Here is a 21250-nt window from a genome sequence, read left to right on the forward strand (position 1 = left end):
TTTATTTATTTATCACAAATAAAATAAATAAAAAATAACCTCGTTCATTTATCAAAAAAAATTAGTTCTCATATGTCTTACTGTTGTCCAGACTTACCTCCATCGAACCGCGATGCCGCAATCACAACCACGGCACCCATGAAGTCATTGTCAACAACCAGGCCACAACATAAACAGAGATCCACAACATCCTGGCCGATTAACATTTCCACACTCGCCACCTGGCATTCTCCACAATGACATTGCGCACCACAACACCACAACACAAGTGCCAGGTGCAATCAGCATCACCACCGTTTGAGTCTGCACCAAACGAGCCAAAGCGAACCCACAGCTTCCTCAGGGCACACACCCCGGCCTGCCACAGGCATCTCCAAATAGTGACCTCCACCTTTTGACCATTGAGGAGTCTAACATTTTATATTTATACACAGTGAGGATACTTACATTTTATATATATACACAGTGAGGATACTTACATTTTATATATATATACACAGTGAGGATACTTACATTTTATATATATATACACAGTGAGGATACTTACATTTTATATTTATACACAGTGAGGCGTCTAACCTTTTATATTTATACACAGTGAGGATTCTTACCTTTTATATTTATACCTAGTGAGGATTGTTACCTTTTATATTTATACACAGTGAGGATTCTTACCTTTTATATTTATACACAGTGACGATTCTTACCTTTTATATTTATACACAGAGAGGAGTCTCACCTTTTATATTTATACACAGTGAGGCGTCTAACCTTTTATATTTATACACAGTGAGGATTCTTACCTTTTATATTTATACACAGTGAGGATTCTTACCTTTTATATTTATACACAGTGAGGCGTCTAACCTTTTATATTTATACACAGTGAGGATTTCTTACCTTTTATATTTATAATACACAGAGAGGAGTCTAACCTTTTTTATTTATACACAGTGAGGCGTCTCACCGTTTATATTTATACACAGTGAGGATTCTTACCTTTTATATTTAAACACAGTGAGGATTCTTACCTTTTATATTTATACACAATGAGGCGTCTAGCCTTTTATATTTATACACAGTGAGGATTTCTTACCTTTTATATTTATAATACACAGAGAGGAGTCTAACCTTTTTTATTTATACACAGTGAGGCGTCTAACCTTTTATATTTATACACAGTGAGGATTCTTACCTTTTATATTTATACACAGTGAGGATTCTTACCTTTTATATTTATACACAGTGAGGAGTCTAACCTTTTATATTTATACACAGTGAGGATTCTTACCTTTTATATTTATACCCAGTGAGGATTGTTACCTTTTATATTTATACACAGTGAGGATTCTTACCTTTTATATTTATACACAGTGAGGATACTTACATTTTATATATATACACAGTGAGGATACTTACATTTTATATTTATACACAGTGAGGCATCTAACCTTTTATATTTATACACAGTGAGGATTCTTACCTTTTATATTTATACACAGTGAGGATTCTTACCTTTTATATTTATACACAGAGAGGAGTCTCACCTTTTATATTTATACACAGTGAGGTTTCTCACCTTTTATATTTATACACAGTGAGGATTCTTACCTTTTATATTTATTCACAGTGAGGATTCTTACCTTTTATATTTATACACAATGAGGATTCTCACCTTTTATATTTAAACAAAGTGAGCATTCTTATCTTTTATATTTATACACAGTCAGGAGTCTAACCTTTCATATTTATACACAGTGAGGAGTCTAACCTTTTATATTTATACACAGTGAGGAGTCTAACCGTTCATATTTATACACAGTGAGGAGTCTAACCTTTTATAAATATATATATATATACACAGTGAGGATTCTTACCTTTTATATTTAAACACAGTGAGGATTCTTACCTTTTATATTTATACACAGTGAGGCGTCTAACCTTTTATATTTATACACAGTGAGGATTCTTACCTTTTATATTTATACACAGTGAGGATTCCTACTTTTTATATTTATACACAGTGAGGATACTTACATTTTATATATATACACAGTGAGGATACTTACATTTTATATTTATACACAGTGAGGCATCTAACCGTTTATATTTATACACAGTGAGGATTCTTACCTTTTATATTTATACACAGTGAGGATTCTTACCTTTTATATTTATACACAGAGAGGAGTCTCACCTTTTATATTTATACACAGTGAGGATTCTCACCTTTTATATTTATACACAGTGAGGATTCTTACCTTTTATATTTATACACAGTGAGGATTCTTACCTTTTATATTTATACACAATGAGGATTCTCACCTTTTATATTTAAACAAAGTGAGCATTCTTATCTTTTATATTTATACACAGTCAGGAGTCTAACCTTTCATATTTATACACAGTGAGCAGTCTAACCTTTTATATTTATGCACAGTGAGGAGTCTAACCTTTCATATTTATACACAGTGAGGAGTCTAACCTTTTATATTTATACACAGTGAGGAGTCTAACCTTTTATATATATACACAGTGAGGATACTTACATTTTATATATATACACAGTGAGGATACTTACATTTTATATATATATACACAGTGAGGATACTTACATTTTATATATATATACACAGTGAGGATACTTACATTTTATATTTATACACAGTGAGGCGTCTAACCTTTTATATTTATACACAGTGAGGATTCTTACCTTTTATATTTATACCTAGTGAGGATTGTTACCTTTTATATTTATACACAGTGAGGATTCTTACCTTTTATATTTATACACAGTGACGATTCTTACCTTTTATATTTATACACAGAGAGGAGTCTCACCTTTTATATTTATACACAGTGAGGCGTCTAACCTTTTATATTTATACACAGTGAGGATTCTTACCTTTTATATTTATACACAGTGAGGATTCTTACCTTTTATATTTATACACAGTGAGGCGTCTAACCTTTTATATTTATACACAGTGAGGATTTCTTACCTTTTATATTTATAATACACAGAGAGGAGTCTAACCTTTTTTATTTATACACAGTGAGGCGTCTCACCGTTTATATTTATACACAGTGAGGATTCTTACCTTTTATATTTAAACACAGTGAGGATTCTTACCTTTTATATTTATACACAATGAGGCGTCTAGCCTTTTATATTTATACACAGTGAGGATTTCTTACCTTTTATATTTATAATACACAGAGAGGAGTCTAACCTTTTTTATTTATACACAGTGAGGCGTCTAACCTTTTATATTTATACACAGTGAGGATTCTTACCTTTTATATTTATACACAGTGAGGATTCTTACCTTTTATATTTATACACAGTGAGGAGTCTAACCTTTTATATTTATACACAGTGAGGATTCTTACCTTTTATATTTATACCCAGTGAGGATTGTTACCTTTTATATTTATACACAGTGAGGATTCTTACCTTTTATATTTATACACAGTGAGGATACTTACATTTTATATATATACACAGTGAGGATACTTACATTTTATATTTATACACAGTGAGGCATCTAACCTTTTATATTTATACACAGTGAGGATTCTTACCTTTTATATTTATACACAGTGAGGATTCTTACCTTTTATATTTATACACAGAGAGGAGTCTCACCTTTTATATTTATACACAGTGAGGTTTCTCACCTTTTATATTTATACACAGTGAGGATTCTTACCTTTTATATTTATTCACAGTGAGGATTCTTACCTTTTATATTTATACACAATGAGGATTCTCACCTTTTATATTTAAACAAAGTGAGCATTCTTATCTTTTATATTTATACACAGTCAGGAGTCTAACCTTTCATATTTATACACAGTGAGGAGTCTAACCTTTTATATTTATACACAGTGAGGAGTCTAACCGTTCATATTTATACACAGTGAGGAGTCTAACCTTTTATAAATATATATATATATACACAGTGAGGATTCTTACCTTTTATATTTAAACACAGTGAGGATTCTTACCTTTTATATTTATACACAGTGAGGCGTCTAACCTTTTATATTTATACACAGTGAGGATTCTTACCTTTTATATTTATACACAGTGAGGATTCCTACTTTTTATATTTATACACAGTGAGGATACTTACATTTTATATATATACACAGTGAGGATACTTACATTTTATATTTATACACAGTGAGGCATCTAACCGTTTATATTTATACACAGTGAGGATTCTTACCTTTTATATTTATACACAGTGAGCAGTCTAACCTTTTATATTTATGCACAGTGAGGAGTCTAACCTTTCATATTTATACACAGTGAGGAGTCTAACCTTTTATATTTATACACAGTGAGGAGTCTAACCTTTTATATATATACACAGTGAGGATTCTTACCTTTTATATATATACACCGTGAGGATTCTTACCTTTTATATTTATACACAGTGAGGATTCTTTCCTTTTATATATATACACAGTGAGGATTCTTACCTTTTATATTTATACACAGTGAGGAGTCTTACCTTTTATATTTATACACAGTGAGGAGTCTAACCTTTTATATTTATACACAGTGAGGAGTCTAACCTTTCATATATATACACAGTGAGGAGTCTAACCTTTTATATTTATACACAGTGAGGAGTCTAACCGTTTATATTTATACACAGTGAGGATACTTACCTTTTATATTTACACACAGTGAGGATTCTAACCTTATATATTTATACCCAGTGAGGAGTCTAACCTTTTATATTTACACACAGTGAGGATTCTTACCTTTTATATTCATACCCAGTGAGGAGTCTAACCTTTTATATTTATACACAGTGAGGAGTTTAACCTTTTATATTTATACACTGTGTGGAGTCTAACCTTTTATATTTATACACAGTGAGGATACTTACATTTTATATTTATACACTGGGAGGATACTTACATTTTATATTTATACACTGTGAGGATTCTTACCTTTAATATTTATACACAGTGAGGAGTCTAACCATTTATATTTATACACAGTGAGGATACTTACATTTTATATTTATACACAGTGAGGATACTTACATTTTATATTTATACACAGTGAGGATACTTACATTTTATATTTATACACAGTGAGGATACTTACATTTTATATTTATACACAGTGAGGATACTTACATTTTATATTTATACACAGTGAGGATTATTACCTTTTATCTTTATACACAGTGAGGAGTCTAACCTTTTATATTTGTACACTGTGGGGAGTCTAACGTTTTATATTTATACACAGTGAGGATACTTACATTTTATATTTATACACAGTGAGGATACCTACATTTTATATTTATACACAATGAGGATACTTACATTTTATATTTATACACAGTGAGGATACTTACATTTTATATTTATACACAGTGAGGAGTCTAAGCTTTTATATTTATACACAGTGCGGATTGTTACCAATTATCTTTATACTGAGTGAGGATTCCTTCCTTTTATCTTCATACCCAGTGTGGATTTTTACCTTTTATATTTATACCCGTTGAGGATTGCTACCTTATATATTTATACACAGTGAGTATTGTTACCTTTTATTATTCATACCCAGTGAGGATTGTTACCTTATATATTTATACCCAGTGAGGAATGTTACCTTTTATTATTCATACCGAGTGAGGATTCTTACCTTTTATATTTGTACTGAGTGAGGATTGTTACCTTTTATATTTATACCCAGTGAGGATTGTTACCAATTATCTTTATACTGAGTGAGGATTCCTTCCTTTTATCTTCATACCCAGTGTGGAATTTTACCTTTTATACTTATACCCGTGAGGATTGTTCCCTTATATATTTATACCCAGTGAGGATTGTTACCTTTTATTATTCATACCGAGTGAGGATTGTTACCTTTTATATTTGTACTGAGGATTGTTACCTTTTATATTTATACACAGTGAGGATTCTTACCTTTTATATTTATACACAGTGAGGATTCTTACCTTTTATATTTATACACAGTGAGGAGTCTAACCTTATATATTTCTACACAGTGAGGAGTCTAACCTTTTATATATATACACAGTGAGGATTCTTACCTTATATATATATACACCGTGAGGATTCTTACCTTTTATATTTATACACAGTGAGGATTCTTTCCTTTTATATATATATACACAGTGAGAATTCTTACCTTTTATATTTATACACAGTGAGGAGTCTTACCTTTTATATTTATACACAGTGAGGAGTCTAACCTTTTATATTTATACACAGTGAGGAGTCTAACCTTTCATATTTATACACAGAGAGGAGTCTAACCTTTTATATTTATACACAGTGAGGAGTCTAACCGTTTATATTTATACACAGTGAGGATACTTACATTTTATATTTATACACAGTAAGGCATCTAACCTTTTATATTTATACACAGTGAGGATTCTTACCTTTTATATTTACACACAGTGAGGATTCTAACCTTATATATTTATACCCAGTGAGGAGTCTAACCTTTTATATTTACACACAGTGAGGATTCTTACCTTTTATATTTATACCCAGTGAGGAGTCTAACCTTTTATATTTATACACAGTGAGGAGTTTAACCTTTCATATTTATACACTGTGTGGAGTCTAACCTTTTATATTTATACACAGTGAGGATACTTACATTTTATATTTATACACTGGGAGGATACTTACATTTTATATTTATACACTGTGAGGATTCTTACCTTTAATATTTATACACCGTGAGGAGTCTAACCTTTTATATTTATACACAGTGAGGATACTTACATTTTATATTTATACACAGTGAGGATTATTACCTTTTATCTTTATACACGGTGGGGAGTCTAACCTTTTATATTTGTACACTGTGGGGAATCTAACGTTTTATATTTATACACAGTGAGGATACTTACATTTTATATTTATACACAGTGAGGATACTTACATTTTATATTTATACACAGTGAGGATACTTACATTTTATATTTATACACAGTGAGGATACTTACATTTTATATTTATACTCAGTGAGGAGTCTAACCTTTTATATTTATACACAGTGAGGAGTCTAACCTTTTATATTTATACACAGTGAGGATACTTACCTTTAATATTTATACACAGTGAGGAGTCTAACCTTTTATATTTATACACAGTGAGGATTCTTACCTTTTATATTTATACACAGTGAGGATTCTTACCTTTTATATTTATACACAATGAGGATTCTCACCTTTTATATTTAAACAAAGTGAGCATTCTTATCTTTTATATTTATACACAGTCAGGAGTCTAACCTTTCATATTTATACACAGTGAGGAGTCTAACCTTTTATATTTATACACAGTGAGGAGTCTAACCTTTCATATTTATACACAGTGAGGAGTCTAACCTTTTATATTTATACACAGTGAGGAGTCTAACCTTTTATATATATACACAGTGAGGATTCTTACCTTTTATATATATACACCGTGAGGATTCTTACCTTTTATATTTATACACAGTGAGGATTCTTTCCTTTTATATATATACACAGTGAGGATTCTTACCTTTTATATTTATACACAGTGAGGAGTCTTACCTTTTATATTTATACACAGTGAGGAGTCTAACCTTTCATATATATACACAGTGAGGAGTCTAACCTTTTATATTTATACACAGTGAGGAGTCTAACCGTTTATATTTATACACAGTGAGGATACTTACCTTTTATATTTACACACAGTGAGGATTCTAACCTTATATATTTATACCCAGTGAGGAGTCTAACCTTTTATATTTACACACAGTGAGGATTCTTACCTTTTATATTTATACCCAGTGAGGAGTCTAACCTTTTATATTTATACACAGTGAGGAGTTTAACCTTTTATATTTATACACTGTGTGGAGTCTAACCTTTTATATTTATACACAGTGAGGATACTTACATTTTATATTTATACACTGGGAGGATACTTACATTTTATATTTATACACTGTGAGGATTCTTACCTTTAATATTTATACACAGTGAGGAGTCTAACCTTTTATATTTATACACAGTGAGGATACTTACATTTTATATTTATACACAGTGAGGATACTTACATTTTATATTTATACACAGTGGGGAGTCTAACCTTTTATATTTGTACACTGTGGGGAGTCTAACGTTTTATATTTATACACAGTGAGGATACTTACATTTTATATTTATACACAGTGAGGATACTTACATTTTATATTTATACACAGTGAGGATACTTACATTTTATATTTATACACAGTGAGGATACTTACATTTTATATTTATACACAGTGAGGATTATTACCTTTTATCTTTATACACAGTGAGGAGTCTAACCTTTTATATTTGTACACTGTGGGGAGTCTAACGTTTTATATTTATACACAGTGAGGATACTTACATTTTATATTTATACACAATGAGGATACTTACATTTTATATTTATACACAATGAGGATACTTACATTTTATATTTATACACAGTGAGGAGTCTAAGCTTTTATATTTATACACAGTGCGGATTGTTACCAATTATCTTTATACTGAGTGAGGATTCCTTCCTTTTATCTTCATACCCAGTGTGGATTTTTACCTTTTATATTTATACCCGTTGAGGATTGCTACCTTATATATTTATACACAGTGAGTATTCTTACCTTTTATTATTCATACCCAGTGAGGATTGTTACCTTATATATTTATACCCAGTGAGGAATGTTACCTTTTATTATTCATACCGAGTGAGGATTCTTACCTTTTATATTTGTACTGAGTGAGGATTGTTACCTTTTATATTTATACCCAGTGAGGATTGTTACCAATTATCTTTATACTGAGTGAGGATTCCTTCCTTTTATCTTCATACCCAGTGTGGAATTTTACCTTTTATACTTATACCCGTTGAGGATTGTTCCCTTATATATTTATACCCAGTGAGGATTGTTACCTTTTATTATTCATACCGAGTGAGGATTGTTACCTTTTATATTTGTACTGAGGATTGTTACCTTTTATATTTATACACAGTGAGGATTCTTACCTTTTATATTTATACACAGTGAGGATTCTTACCTTTTATATTTATACACAGTGAGGAGTCTAACCTTATATATTTCTACACAGTGAGGAGTCTAAGCTTTTATATTTATACACAGTGCGGATTGTTACCAATTATCTTTATACTGAGTGAGGATTCCTTCCTTTTATCTTCATACCCAGTGTGGATTTTTACCTTTTATATTTATACCCGTTGAGGATTGCTACCTTATATATTTATACACAGTGAGTATTGTTACCTTTTATTATTCATACCCAGTGAGGATTGTTACCTTATATATTTATACCCAGTGAGGAATGTTACCTTTTATTATTCATACCGAGTGAGGATTCTTACCTTTTATATTTGTACTGAGTGAGGATTGTTACCTTTTATATTTATACCCAGTGAGGATTGTTACCAATTATCTTTATACTGAGTGAGGATTCCTTCCTTTTATCTTCATACCCAGTGTGGAATTTTACCTTTTATACTTATACCCGTTGAGGATTGTTCCCTTATATATTTATACCCAGTGAGGATTGTTACCTTTTATTATTCATACCGAGTGAGGATTGTTACCTTTTATATTTGTACTGAGGATTGTTACCTTTTATATTTATACACAGTGAGGATTCTTACCTTTTATATTTATACACAGTGAGGATTCTTACCTTTTATATTTATACACAGTGAGGAGTCTAACCTTATATATTTCTACACAGTGAGGAGTCTAACCTTTTATATATATACACAGTGAGGATTCTTACCTTATATATATATACACCGTGAGGATTCTTACCTTTTATATTTATACACAGTGAGGATTCTTTCCTTTTATATATATACACAGTGAGGATTCTTACCTTTTATATTTATACACAGTGAGGAGTCTTACCTTTTATATTTATACACAGTGAGGAGTCTAACCTTTTATATTTATACACAGTGAGGAGTCTAACCTTTCATATTTATACACAGTGAGGAGTCTAACCTTTTATATTTATACACAGTGAGGAGTCTAACCGTTTATATTTATACACAGTGAGGATACTTACATTTTATATTTATACACCGTAAGGCATCTAACCTTTTATATTTATACACAGTGAGGATTCTTACCTTTTATATTTACACACAGTGAGGATTCTAACCTTATATATTTATACCCAGTGAGGAGTCTAACCTTTTATATTTACACACAGTGAGGATTCTTACCTTTTATATTTATACCCAGTGAGGAGTCTAACCTTTTATATTTATACAGAGTGAGGAGTTTAACCTTTCATATTTATACACTGTGTGGAGTCTAACCTTTTATATTTATACACAGTGAGGATACTTACATTTTATATTTATACACTGGGAGGATACTTACATTTTATATTTATACACTGTGAGGATTCTTACCTTTAATATTTATACACAGTGAGGAGTCTAACCTTTTATATTTATACACAGTGAGGATACTTACATTTTATATTTATACACAGTGAGGATTATTACCTTTTATCTTTATACACAGTGGGGAGTCTAACCTTTTATATTTGTACACTGTGGGGAGTCTAACGTTTTATATTTATACACAGTGAGGATACTTACATTTTATATTTATACACAGTGAGGATACTTACATTTTATATTTATACACAGTGAGGATACTTACATTTTATATTTATACACAGTGAGGATACTTACCTTTTATATTTGTACACTGTGGGGAGTCTAACGTTTTATATTTATACACAGTGAGGATACTTACCTTTAATATTTATACACAGTGAGGAGTCTAACCTTTTATATTTATACACAGTGAGGAGTCTAACCTTTTATATATATACACAGTGAGGATTCTTACCTTTTATATATATACACCGTGAGGATTCTTACCTTTTATATTTATACACAGTGAGGATTCTTTCCTTTTATATATATACACAGTGAGGATTCTTACCTTTTATATTTATACACAGTGAGGAGTCTTACCTTTTATATTTATACACAGTGAGGAGTCTAGCCTTTTATATTTATACACAGTGAGGAGTCTAACCTTTCATATATATACACAGTGAGGAGTCTAACCTTTTATATTTATACACAGTGAGGAGTCTAACCGTTTATATTTATACACAGTGAGGATACTTACCTTTTATATTTACACACAGTGAGGATTCTAACCTTATATATTTATACCCAGTGAGGAGTCTAACCTTTTATATTTACACACAGTGAGGATTCTTACCTTTTATATTTATACCCAGTGAGGAGTCTAACCTTTTATATTTATACACAGTGAGGAGTTTAACCTTTTATATTTATACACTGTGTGGAGTCTAACCTTTTATATTTATACACAGTGAGGATACTTACATTTTATATTTATACACTGGGAGGATACTTACATTTTATATTTATACACTGTGAGGATTCTTACCTTTAATATTTATACACAGTGAGGAGTCTAACCTTTTATATTTATACACAGTGAGGATACTTACATTTTATATTTATACACAGTGAGGATACTTACATTTTATATTTATACACAGTGGGGAGTCTAACCTTTTATATTTGTACACTGTGGGGAGTCTAACGTTTTATATTTATACACAGTGAGGATACTTACATTTTATATTTATACACAGTGAGGATACTTACATTTTATATTTATACACAGTGAGGATACTTACATTTTATATTTATACACAGTGAGGATACTTACATTTTATATTTATACACAGTGAGGATTATTACCTTTTATCTTTATACACAGTGAGGAGTCTAACCTTTTATATTTGTACACTGTGGGGAGTCTAACGTTTTATATTTATACACAGTGAGGATACTTACATTTTATATTTATACACAGTGAGGATACTTACATTTTATATTTATACACAATGAGGATACTTACATTTTATATTTATACACAGTGAGGAGTCTAAGCTTTTATATTTATACACAGTGCGGATTGTTACCAATTATCTTTATACTGAGTGAGGATTCCTTCCTTTTATCTTCATACCCAGTGTGGATTTTTACCTTTTATATTTATACCCGTTGAGGATTGCTACCTTATATATTTATACACAGTGAGTATTGTTACCTTTTATTATTCATACCCAGTGAGGATTGTTACCTTATATATTTATACCCAGTGAGGAATGTTACCTTTTATTATTCATACCGAGTGAGGATTCTTACCTTTTATATTTGTACTGAGTGAGGATTGTTACCTTTTATATTGATACCCAGTGAGGATTGTTACCAATTATCTTTATACTGAGTGAGGATTCCTTCCTTTTATCTTCATACCCAGTGTGGAATTTTACCTTTTATACTTATACCCGTTGAGGATTGTTCCCTTATATATTTATACCCAGTGAGGATTGTTACCTTTTATTATTCATACCGAGTGAGGATTGTTACCTTTTATATTTGTACTGAGGATTGTTACCTTTTATATTTATACACAGTGAGGATTCTTACCTTTTATATTTATACACAGTGAGGATTCTTACCTTTTATATTTATACACAGTGAGGAGTCTAACCTTATATATTTCTACACAGTGAGGAGTCTAACCTTTTATATATATACACAGTGAGGATTCTTACCTTATATATATATATATACACCGTGAGGATTCTTACCTTTTATATTTATACACAGTGAGGATTCTTTCCTTTTATATATATACACAGTGAGGATTCTTACCTTTTATATTTATACACAGTGAGGAGTCTTACCTTTTATATTTATACACAGTGAGGAGTCTAACCTTTTATATTTATACACAGTGAGGAGTCTAACCTTTCATATTTATACACAGTGAGGAGTCTAACCTTTTATATTTATACACAGTGAGGAGTCTAACCGTTTATATTTATACACAGTGAGGATACTTACATTTTATATTTATACACCGTAAGGCATCTAACCTTTTATATTTATACACAGTGAGGATTCTTACCTTTTATATTTACACACAGTGAGGATTCTAACCTTATATATTTATACCCAGTGAGGAGTCTAACCTTTTATATTTACACACAGTGAGGATTCTTACCTTTTATATTTATACCCAGTGAGGAGTCTAACCTTTTATATTTATACACAGTGAGGAGTTTAACCTTTCATATTTATACACTGTGTGGAGTCTAACCTTTTATATTTATACACAGTGAGGATACTTACATTTTATATTTATACACTGGGAGGATACTTACATTTTATATTTATACACTGTGAGGATTCTTACCTTTAATATTTATACACAGTGAGGAGTCTAACCTTTTATATTTATACACAGTGAGGATACTTACATTTTATATTTATACACAGTGAGGATTATTACCTTTTATCTTTATACACAGTGGGGAGTCTAACCTTTTATATTTGTACACTGTGGGGAGTCTAACGTTTTATATTTATACACAGTGAGGATACTTACATTTTATATTTATACACAGTGAGGATACTTACATTTTATATTTATACACAGTGAGGATACTTACATTTTATATTTATACACAGTGAGGATACTTACCTTTTATATTTGTACACTGTGGGGAGTCTAACGTTTTATATTTATACACAGTGAGGATACTTACCTTTAATATTTATACACAGTGAGGAGTCTAACCTTTTATATTTATACACAGTGAGGATACTTACATTTTATATTTATACACAGTGAGGATTATTACCTTTTATCTTTATACACAGTGGGGAGTCTAACCTTTTATATGTGTACACTGTGGGGAGTCTAACGTTTTATATTTATACACAGTGAGGATACTTACATTTTATATTTATACACAGTGAGGATACTTACATTTTATATTTATACACAGTGAGGATACTTACATTTTATATTTATACACAGTGAGGATTCTTACCTTTTATATTTATACACAGTGGGGAGTCTAACGTTTTATATTTATACACAGTGAGGATACTTACATTTTATATTTATACACTGTGGGGAGTCTCACGTTTTATATTTATACACAGTGAGGATACTTACCTTTTATATTTGTACACTGTGGGGAGTCTAACGTTTTATATTTATACACAGTGAGGATACTTACCTTTTATATTTGTACCCGTTGAGGATTGTTACCTTATATATTTATACACAGTGAGTATTGTTACCTTTTATCATTCATACCGAGTGAGGAGTCTTACCTTTTATATTTGTACTGAGTGAGGATTGTTACCTTTTATTATTCATACCGAGTGAGGAGTCTTACCTTTTATATTTGTACTGAGTGAGGATTGTTACCTTTTATATTTATACACAGTGAGGATTGTTACAAATTATCTTCATACTGAGTGAGGATTCCTTCCTTTTATCTTCATACCCAGTGTGGAATTTAACTTTTATACTTATACCCGTTAAGGATTGTTCCCTTATATATTTATACCCAGTGAGGATTGTTACCTTTTATCTTTATACCTGTTGAGGATTGTTACCTTTTATATTTATACCCAGTGAGGATTGTTACCTTTTATATTTATACCCAGTGAGGATTGTTACCTTTTTTATTTATACCTGTTGAGGATTATTACCTTTTATATTTACACCCAGTGAGGATTGTTGCCTTTTATTATTCATACCGAGTGAGGATTCTTACCTTTTATATTTGTACTGAGTGAGGATTGTTACCTTTTATATTTATACCCAGTGAGGATTGTTACCAATTATTTTTATACTGAGTGAGGATTCCTTCCTTTTATCTTCAGACTCAGTGTGGATTTTTACCTTTTATACTTATACCCGTTGAGGATTGTTCCCTTATATATTTATACCCAGTGAGGATTGTTACCTTTTATCTTTATACCTGTTGAGGATTGTTACCTTTTATATTTATACCCAGTGAGGATTGTTACCTTTTATATTTATACCCAGTGAGGATTGTTACCTTTTTTATTTATACCTGTTGAGGATTATTACCTTTTATCTTTATACCTGTTGAGGATTGTTACCTTTTATATTTATACCCAGTGAGGATTGTTACCTTTTATATTTATACCCAGTGAGGATTGTTACCTTTTTTATTTATACCTGTTGAGGATTATTACCTTTTATATTTATACCCAGTGAGGATTGTTACCTTTTATATTTATACCAAGTGAGGAATCTTCCCTTTTATCTTTATACCCATTGAGGATTGTTACCTTTTATATTTATACCGAGTGAGTATTCTTACCTTTTATCTTTATTCCCGTTGAGGATTGTTACCTTTTATCTGTACACCCAGTGAGGATTGTTGCCTTTTATTATTCATACCGTGTGAGGATTCTTCCCTTTTATCTTCATACCCAGTGAGGAATGTTACCTTTTATATTTATACCCAGTGAGGATTGTTACCTTTTATATTTATACCCATTGAGGATTGTTACCTTTTATATTTACACCCAGTGAGGATTGTTGCCTTTTATTATTCATACCGTGTGAGGATTCTTCCCTTTTATCTTCATACCCAGTGAGGATTGTTACCTTTTATATTTATACCGAGTGAGGATTCTTCCCTTTTATCTTCATACCCAGTGAGGATTGTTACCTTTTATATTTACACCCAGTGAGGATTGTTGCCTTTTATTATTCATACCGTGTGAGGATTCTTCCCTTTTATCTTCATACCGAGTGAGGATTGTTACCTTTTATATTTATACCGAGTGAGGATTCTTCCCTTTATCTTCATACCCAGTGAGGATTGTTACCCTTTATATTTATACCGAGTGAGGATTCTTCCCTTTTATATTTATACCGAGTGAGTATTCTTACCTTTTATCTTTATACCCGTTGAGGATTGTTACCTTTTATCTGTACACCCAGTGAGGATTGTTACCTTTTATATTTATACTCAGTGAGGATTGTTACCTTTTATATTTATACCCGTTGAGGATTGTTACCTTTTATATTTACACCCAGTGAGGATTGTTGCCTTTTATTATTCATACCATGTGAGGATTCTTCACTTTTATCTTCATACCCAGTGAGGATTATTACCTTTTATATTTATACCGAGTGAGGATTCTTCCCTTTTATCTTCATACCCAGTGAGGATTGTTACCCTTTATATTTATACCGAGTGAGGATTCTTCCCTTTTATCTTCATACCCAGTGAGGATTGTTACCCTTTATATTTATACCGAGTGAGGATTCTTCCCTTTTATCTTCATACCCAGTGAGGATTGTTACCCTTTATATTTATACCGAGTGAGGATTCTTCCCTTTTATCTTCATACCCAGTGAGGATTGTTACCCTTTATATTTATACCGAGTGAGGATTCTTCACTTTTATATTTATACACAGTGAGGAGTCTAACCTTTTATATTTATACCCAGTGAGGAGTCTAACCTTTTATATTTATACCCAGTGAGGAGTCTAACCTTTTATATTTATACCCAGTGAGGAGTCTAACCTTTAATATTTATACAAAGTGAGGATTATTTAATCTTCTCCTTACAGATAAACCACAGAAAACGACGGTGACAACAAAGGGTTCTTTTTCACTCGGACAATCACTCACTCTGTTGTGTGAAACGGAGAGCAACCCTCCCTCCACAATCTCATGGGACAAGGACTATAAATGGAGGCGAAATGGGAAATGTCCGAAAGAGACAAATACTTGTTCTCATGAACTGAACCCCCTGCAGTGGGAACACGCCGGAGATTATGACTGCGTTGCCAGAAACACCGATGGGGTCCACTACAGTCCGACGTTCACACTTACCTGTAAGTATGACGTTATAATCACAGAATGGATCACACAGTAACCAACATTCACTCTTTTCATCAAACCCTCGACGACATAAATCTGTCCTCAGGTAACACTGATTAAACAAGCCGACAAGACGTGTACATCGGGTTATTCCACATTGTCCGATAATTGTCCAAAATCCCCACATCGGCTCGGTCTGTCCACCTGCGGCCGATGTTGGTCCCACAAACCAGTGTCTCCTTTACCTCTGATTTACCTGTGATTGTTGTAGTAATTATACAAATCACAATATAGTTGATAGTACAATGCGTTGTATTATTTATTAATAAACACAGTCCAAACCACAGAACACCTTGTGTCAGGTCTGGCACAGATTCCATGTTTTTGATCCAAAGGAATTTTCACATCACAATAATTAACGTTTATATTTCTCTGTTTTATTGTTTAAAATTTCAATGGATTTGTTAAACAAATTCAACAGCATCATTCATTCTGATGAGAAAGACTAAATATGTCTCACATTATAGAGTGTGGAGTGAAAATCAGTGTTAAATGTTGTGGTTTTACCATGCCTGGCATCGTTTAAATATATTCAATAAATACCTGGTATTACCTGTACTTGGTATTAACCCTTTTTTCTCCCTGTGCCATGTTCTCTCTCCACAGTGTATGACGTCACATATGGGGTGAAGGTTTACGGATTTACTGGAGGAACAGTCATGTTACCATGTAAACTCCGGTACGAACCAAAACAGGTCGGATCAGTGTTCCCAACTGGAGAGTGGTTCATCAAAAGCACATCATATTATACACAGGATGTTTCCATTGACTCTCTGAGTTCAACAAATCGTTTCACATTTAAAAGAACCAGAATGAATAACAATTGTTCTTTAACAATCACAAACCTGATCAAATCCGACACTGGAACTTATTACTTCAAGCTAACGGAACCGAGAGAGCAATCGTGGGAATCTGGAATTCGAGTGGAAGTTTATGGTGAGTACAAGGATAAGACTAAGAGTAGAGGGAATATAACAGCCTGTTAAAATGATCTATTTTATCATGAAAAGTGTGGTGTCTATCATGCGTTTGTACGTTTGTCTTCCATGCGTTTGTGCGTTTGTCTGTCTCCAGTTTCCGGCGTCCCCTTTCCGCGCTGCTTTTGAATATCTCCGCATGCAGGCAAAGCTCAATATTCAATATTCTACCATAAGAACAGCTTTGTACCGAACGAGATACGTTTTAACGGAATAAATACAACATGGAACCGCAGTTTGTGTATTAACAGTGCGTTAAGATACAAACTAGGCTGACAGGATGGCCTCAAAGTGTGCACACTCGCCTCCAAGCTGTCTAGCCTGGGTTCGAATCCCGACCGAGCTGTAAACTCTCATCCCGTTGTTTCACAGAGTGGAGGAATTAATCAATGTGTGTGTCTTCCATCCGATTGATGTGAAACTGAGCGTCCCGTACATCTGCTGACATTAGTTGGTGGACGATAAAGATCCCACAGACCACAGTGTCCTCCAGAAAGAGTCGGCGTGCTATCGCTGGCACCATGAACAGATTACAAATGCCTGCTCGAACTACTGCTGGGAAGGCAATGGCAAACCACCCAGTGTAACCCTTGCTCAGGAAGCTGCTCCTGAGGACCCGACACGCTGTGACAGATTATGAGGATCATCACAAAGTTGAACAAACCATGTCGGTGTTATTGTCCCCCGTCGCACAGCGGAGCGAAAGGGGGACTATGGTTTTCCCCTCCGTCCATGTGTTCGTCCGTCCGTCCGTCCGTGCGTGCTTGCATGCGGGCGTGCGTGCGGGCATGCATGCGTGCGTGCGTAAGCGAAGTACCAACTTCTAATCTGGTGTGTGGGTGTATCTAGGCATAAGGAAGAACGCTATTGAAAATTGGGTCGCCACGTCAAAATCCAAGATGGCCGCCTCCATGTGTGTCTGACCCTTGTGAGCGAAATATCATATCATCGCATGTTTTCTGCGTCTTCCACTTTGTCAACTCACATCACTTCACCGACGGGGGACCTAGGCGTAACGCTTGTTAATAACAGTAGCCCACACTGAAAATCTTTGAACAAACGTTCCAGTACAAGATTGTTATTTAAAATATAACCCTATATTTAGTAATGTTGACCTAAAAATAACGTTTCATAATGAACCTCAAAGAGGTCAAAATAAGCTCAAACTTAATTATTGATGGAATTGACCTAATTCGTTTGGAGTTGAGGAGTTTGTCATTTCCAACCCGGCCTGTTGATGAGTTCCATGAGACTCTCTTCAACAATCAATCTCTTCGATCTCGTTCTTCCCTCCGGATATTCAAGACAACTGCTCACCCTCATCCAGTCATCATACCCTATTCAAAGCCATGAGATTTTCTACACCCGTTAAACCACTCTTATTCCTCCCAAAAAATTACCTGTGTATGCACCTTGTTCACACCTTGCGTTCTCCCCTCACCATCATCGTTATCTACATCCCTTCTTTGTCCGTTTCTGTCTTCTTTCTCCCTCCGCCCTGATGTTGGCATTTCCATTTTCTCCTGCTGTTCCCTCTGCCATGTTGTGTCCCAGGTCTTCCACGAGCCAAGGCCTTCTATTAAAAAAAATATTGTCGTGTTCACCGGGATTAACACCCCTGGATGACCAACCGAGTTTTAACTCCGAGGCGTATACTCAACTATGGCGGTAGTGACACACGGGGTGGGGGGTGTGGGTATTGGAGGGCAGCGAGAGCTTACCTGTACGGCCAGATGCGACGCCGGTTTTACGAACCACAAACAAATGGACAAGACAAGGGATTTAAAATGTAACAAATAATGATTTAATGAAAGTTATGCCAGGATAACAAAGAATGTGTTGCAAAACTAAAATTCCTATATTGAGGATCCTCCAGTCAGACACAATTACAGTCATCCCTCACTATATCGCGGTTCACTTTTCGCGGCTTCGGTACATCGCGGGTTTTTCTCGCTAGTATATGTAAAATTATATCGCGGATTTTTCGCTATATCGCGGGATTTTGCGGTATAAATGTATTTTTATACACTATTATTTTAAATATTTTTGTGGTAAAATAAGCATTTTCTAGCCTAAAAAATTAAAAAACGTAAAAAAATAAGAAAAATACAGTATTTAAAACATATTACAAGAAATAAAATACTGTACATAGTGTACAGTAGTAGACAAAGAGACAAAGAGTCGTGCGTATGGAAAACGCAGATGCGGCAGCTTCCACTTGCGCTAGTTACCCATGTAATGGGTAACTGTAATGCTCTTTCTGGCTGTGCAGTACATTCATCATCGTCATCACCTTCATCGTCATCAGTACTGCACAGCTAATTCATCATCATCCTCATCACGCAAGTTGTAGTATTGAAGAGCCGGGGCTCTTTCTTGATACGGACGAAATGACGGGCAAGACACAAACTCGTCCGAGAAGATATTTATTCTCAAAACCAATTCGGGAACACTGAAAAGCCCGTTTATCGGGCTGAATTATAAAGCACAACCAGAAACCGAAAGCCACGCCTCTCAAGCATGGCGTGCTTGGTGGTCACGTGATCAACAGGTGTAGCTGATTATACCCGCACGCGCGGAACGCTTTGGCGGTCACGTGACCAGCCACTCTGGCGCCGGGGATCCCCGCCGGTGACGTCACCGGCTGGAGCAAGGAGATTCTAATGCTGGTCTTGCTTGGGGAACCCATGGGTCGCTACAGTATCTTCAATGGTGAGTACCCATTAGAATTTTATATGTTGTTAAAATTACGTATGTTTAAGAGTGTAAAAAGTGTTTAAGAGTATAGGAAGTGTTTATAAGAGTATGGGAAAGGTTAATAAGAGTGTGGGGAGGGTCATAAAGCTTTAAAATATATATAAATAATAAAATAAAAATATGGTCGCTACTTCGCGGATTTTCCTCTATCGCGGGGGGTTCTGGAACGTAACCCCCGCGATAAACGAGGGATCACTGTACACACGAGGGGATGATTAAATAACGAAAGTAAAGATGTGTGTAATGTTAGCTGGGACTCAGTTCTGGTCTCTTTGACCGTCCAGGGTCGTCAAAGGTCCCGCACCCCTGCACGAGAAAACACGCGTTGGGGTGAAGTTGCGTTAACTGCCAGTCACCGACGTGAAGCGAACAGGCCCGAGCTCCTCCCACGTTCTTCTTGCTCAGCTTCACCGAGCTCCAACCGTCCCGGACTTCCCAGGTGCACATGGCACCAAATGCAGCCATCATGATTCAACACCAAGGAGAGGAAATAGAAGGATGCGTCCGCTCGCAATGAAGGCCAGGACAGACGAGAGTAAATGTTCAACAACAACAACAACATGCATTTTAAGGCCATTTTCCCTGCTAGAGCGGGGGTTAGCCTTGCGTCCTCATGACAATCTTCTCCATTTTGCCCTATTTTCTGCATCTCCCCTTGT

General features: G+C 33.9%; 1 protein-coding gene across 2 annotated transcripts in view; it reads left to right on the forward strand.

Moving 5' to 3' along the window:
• Positions 1-21250, forward strand: part of LOC144893313 (contactin-4-like) — a 129980-nt gene that overhangs the window by 25716 nt on the left and 83014 nt on the right. For both annotated transcript variants that reach the window (XM_078783655.1, XM_078783654.1), the window contains exons 3-4: positions 16545-16811; positions 17464-17793. In XM_078783655.1, the coding sequence (XP_078639781.1) occupies positions 16545-16811; positions 17464-17793 (597 nt within the window). The remainder of the gene's footprint in view (positions 1-16544; positions 16812-17463; positions 17794-21250) is intronic.

This window comes from Myxine glutinosa, chromosome 8 (assembly GCF_964187855.1).
Source record: "Myxine glutinosa chromosome 8, kmMyxGlut1.1, whole genome shotgun sequence".
Classification (NCBI taxonomy): Eukaryota; Metazoa; Chordata; class Myxini; order Myxiniformes; family Myxinidae; genus Myxine; species Myxine glutinosa.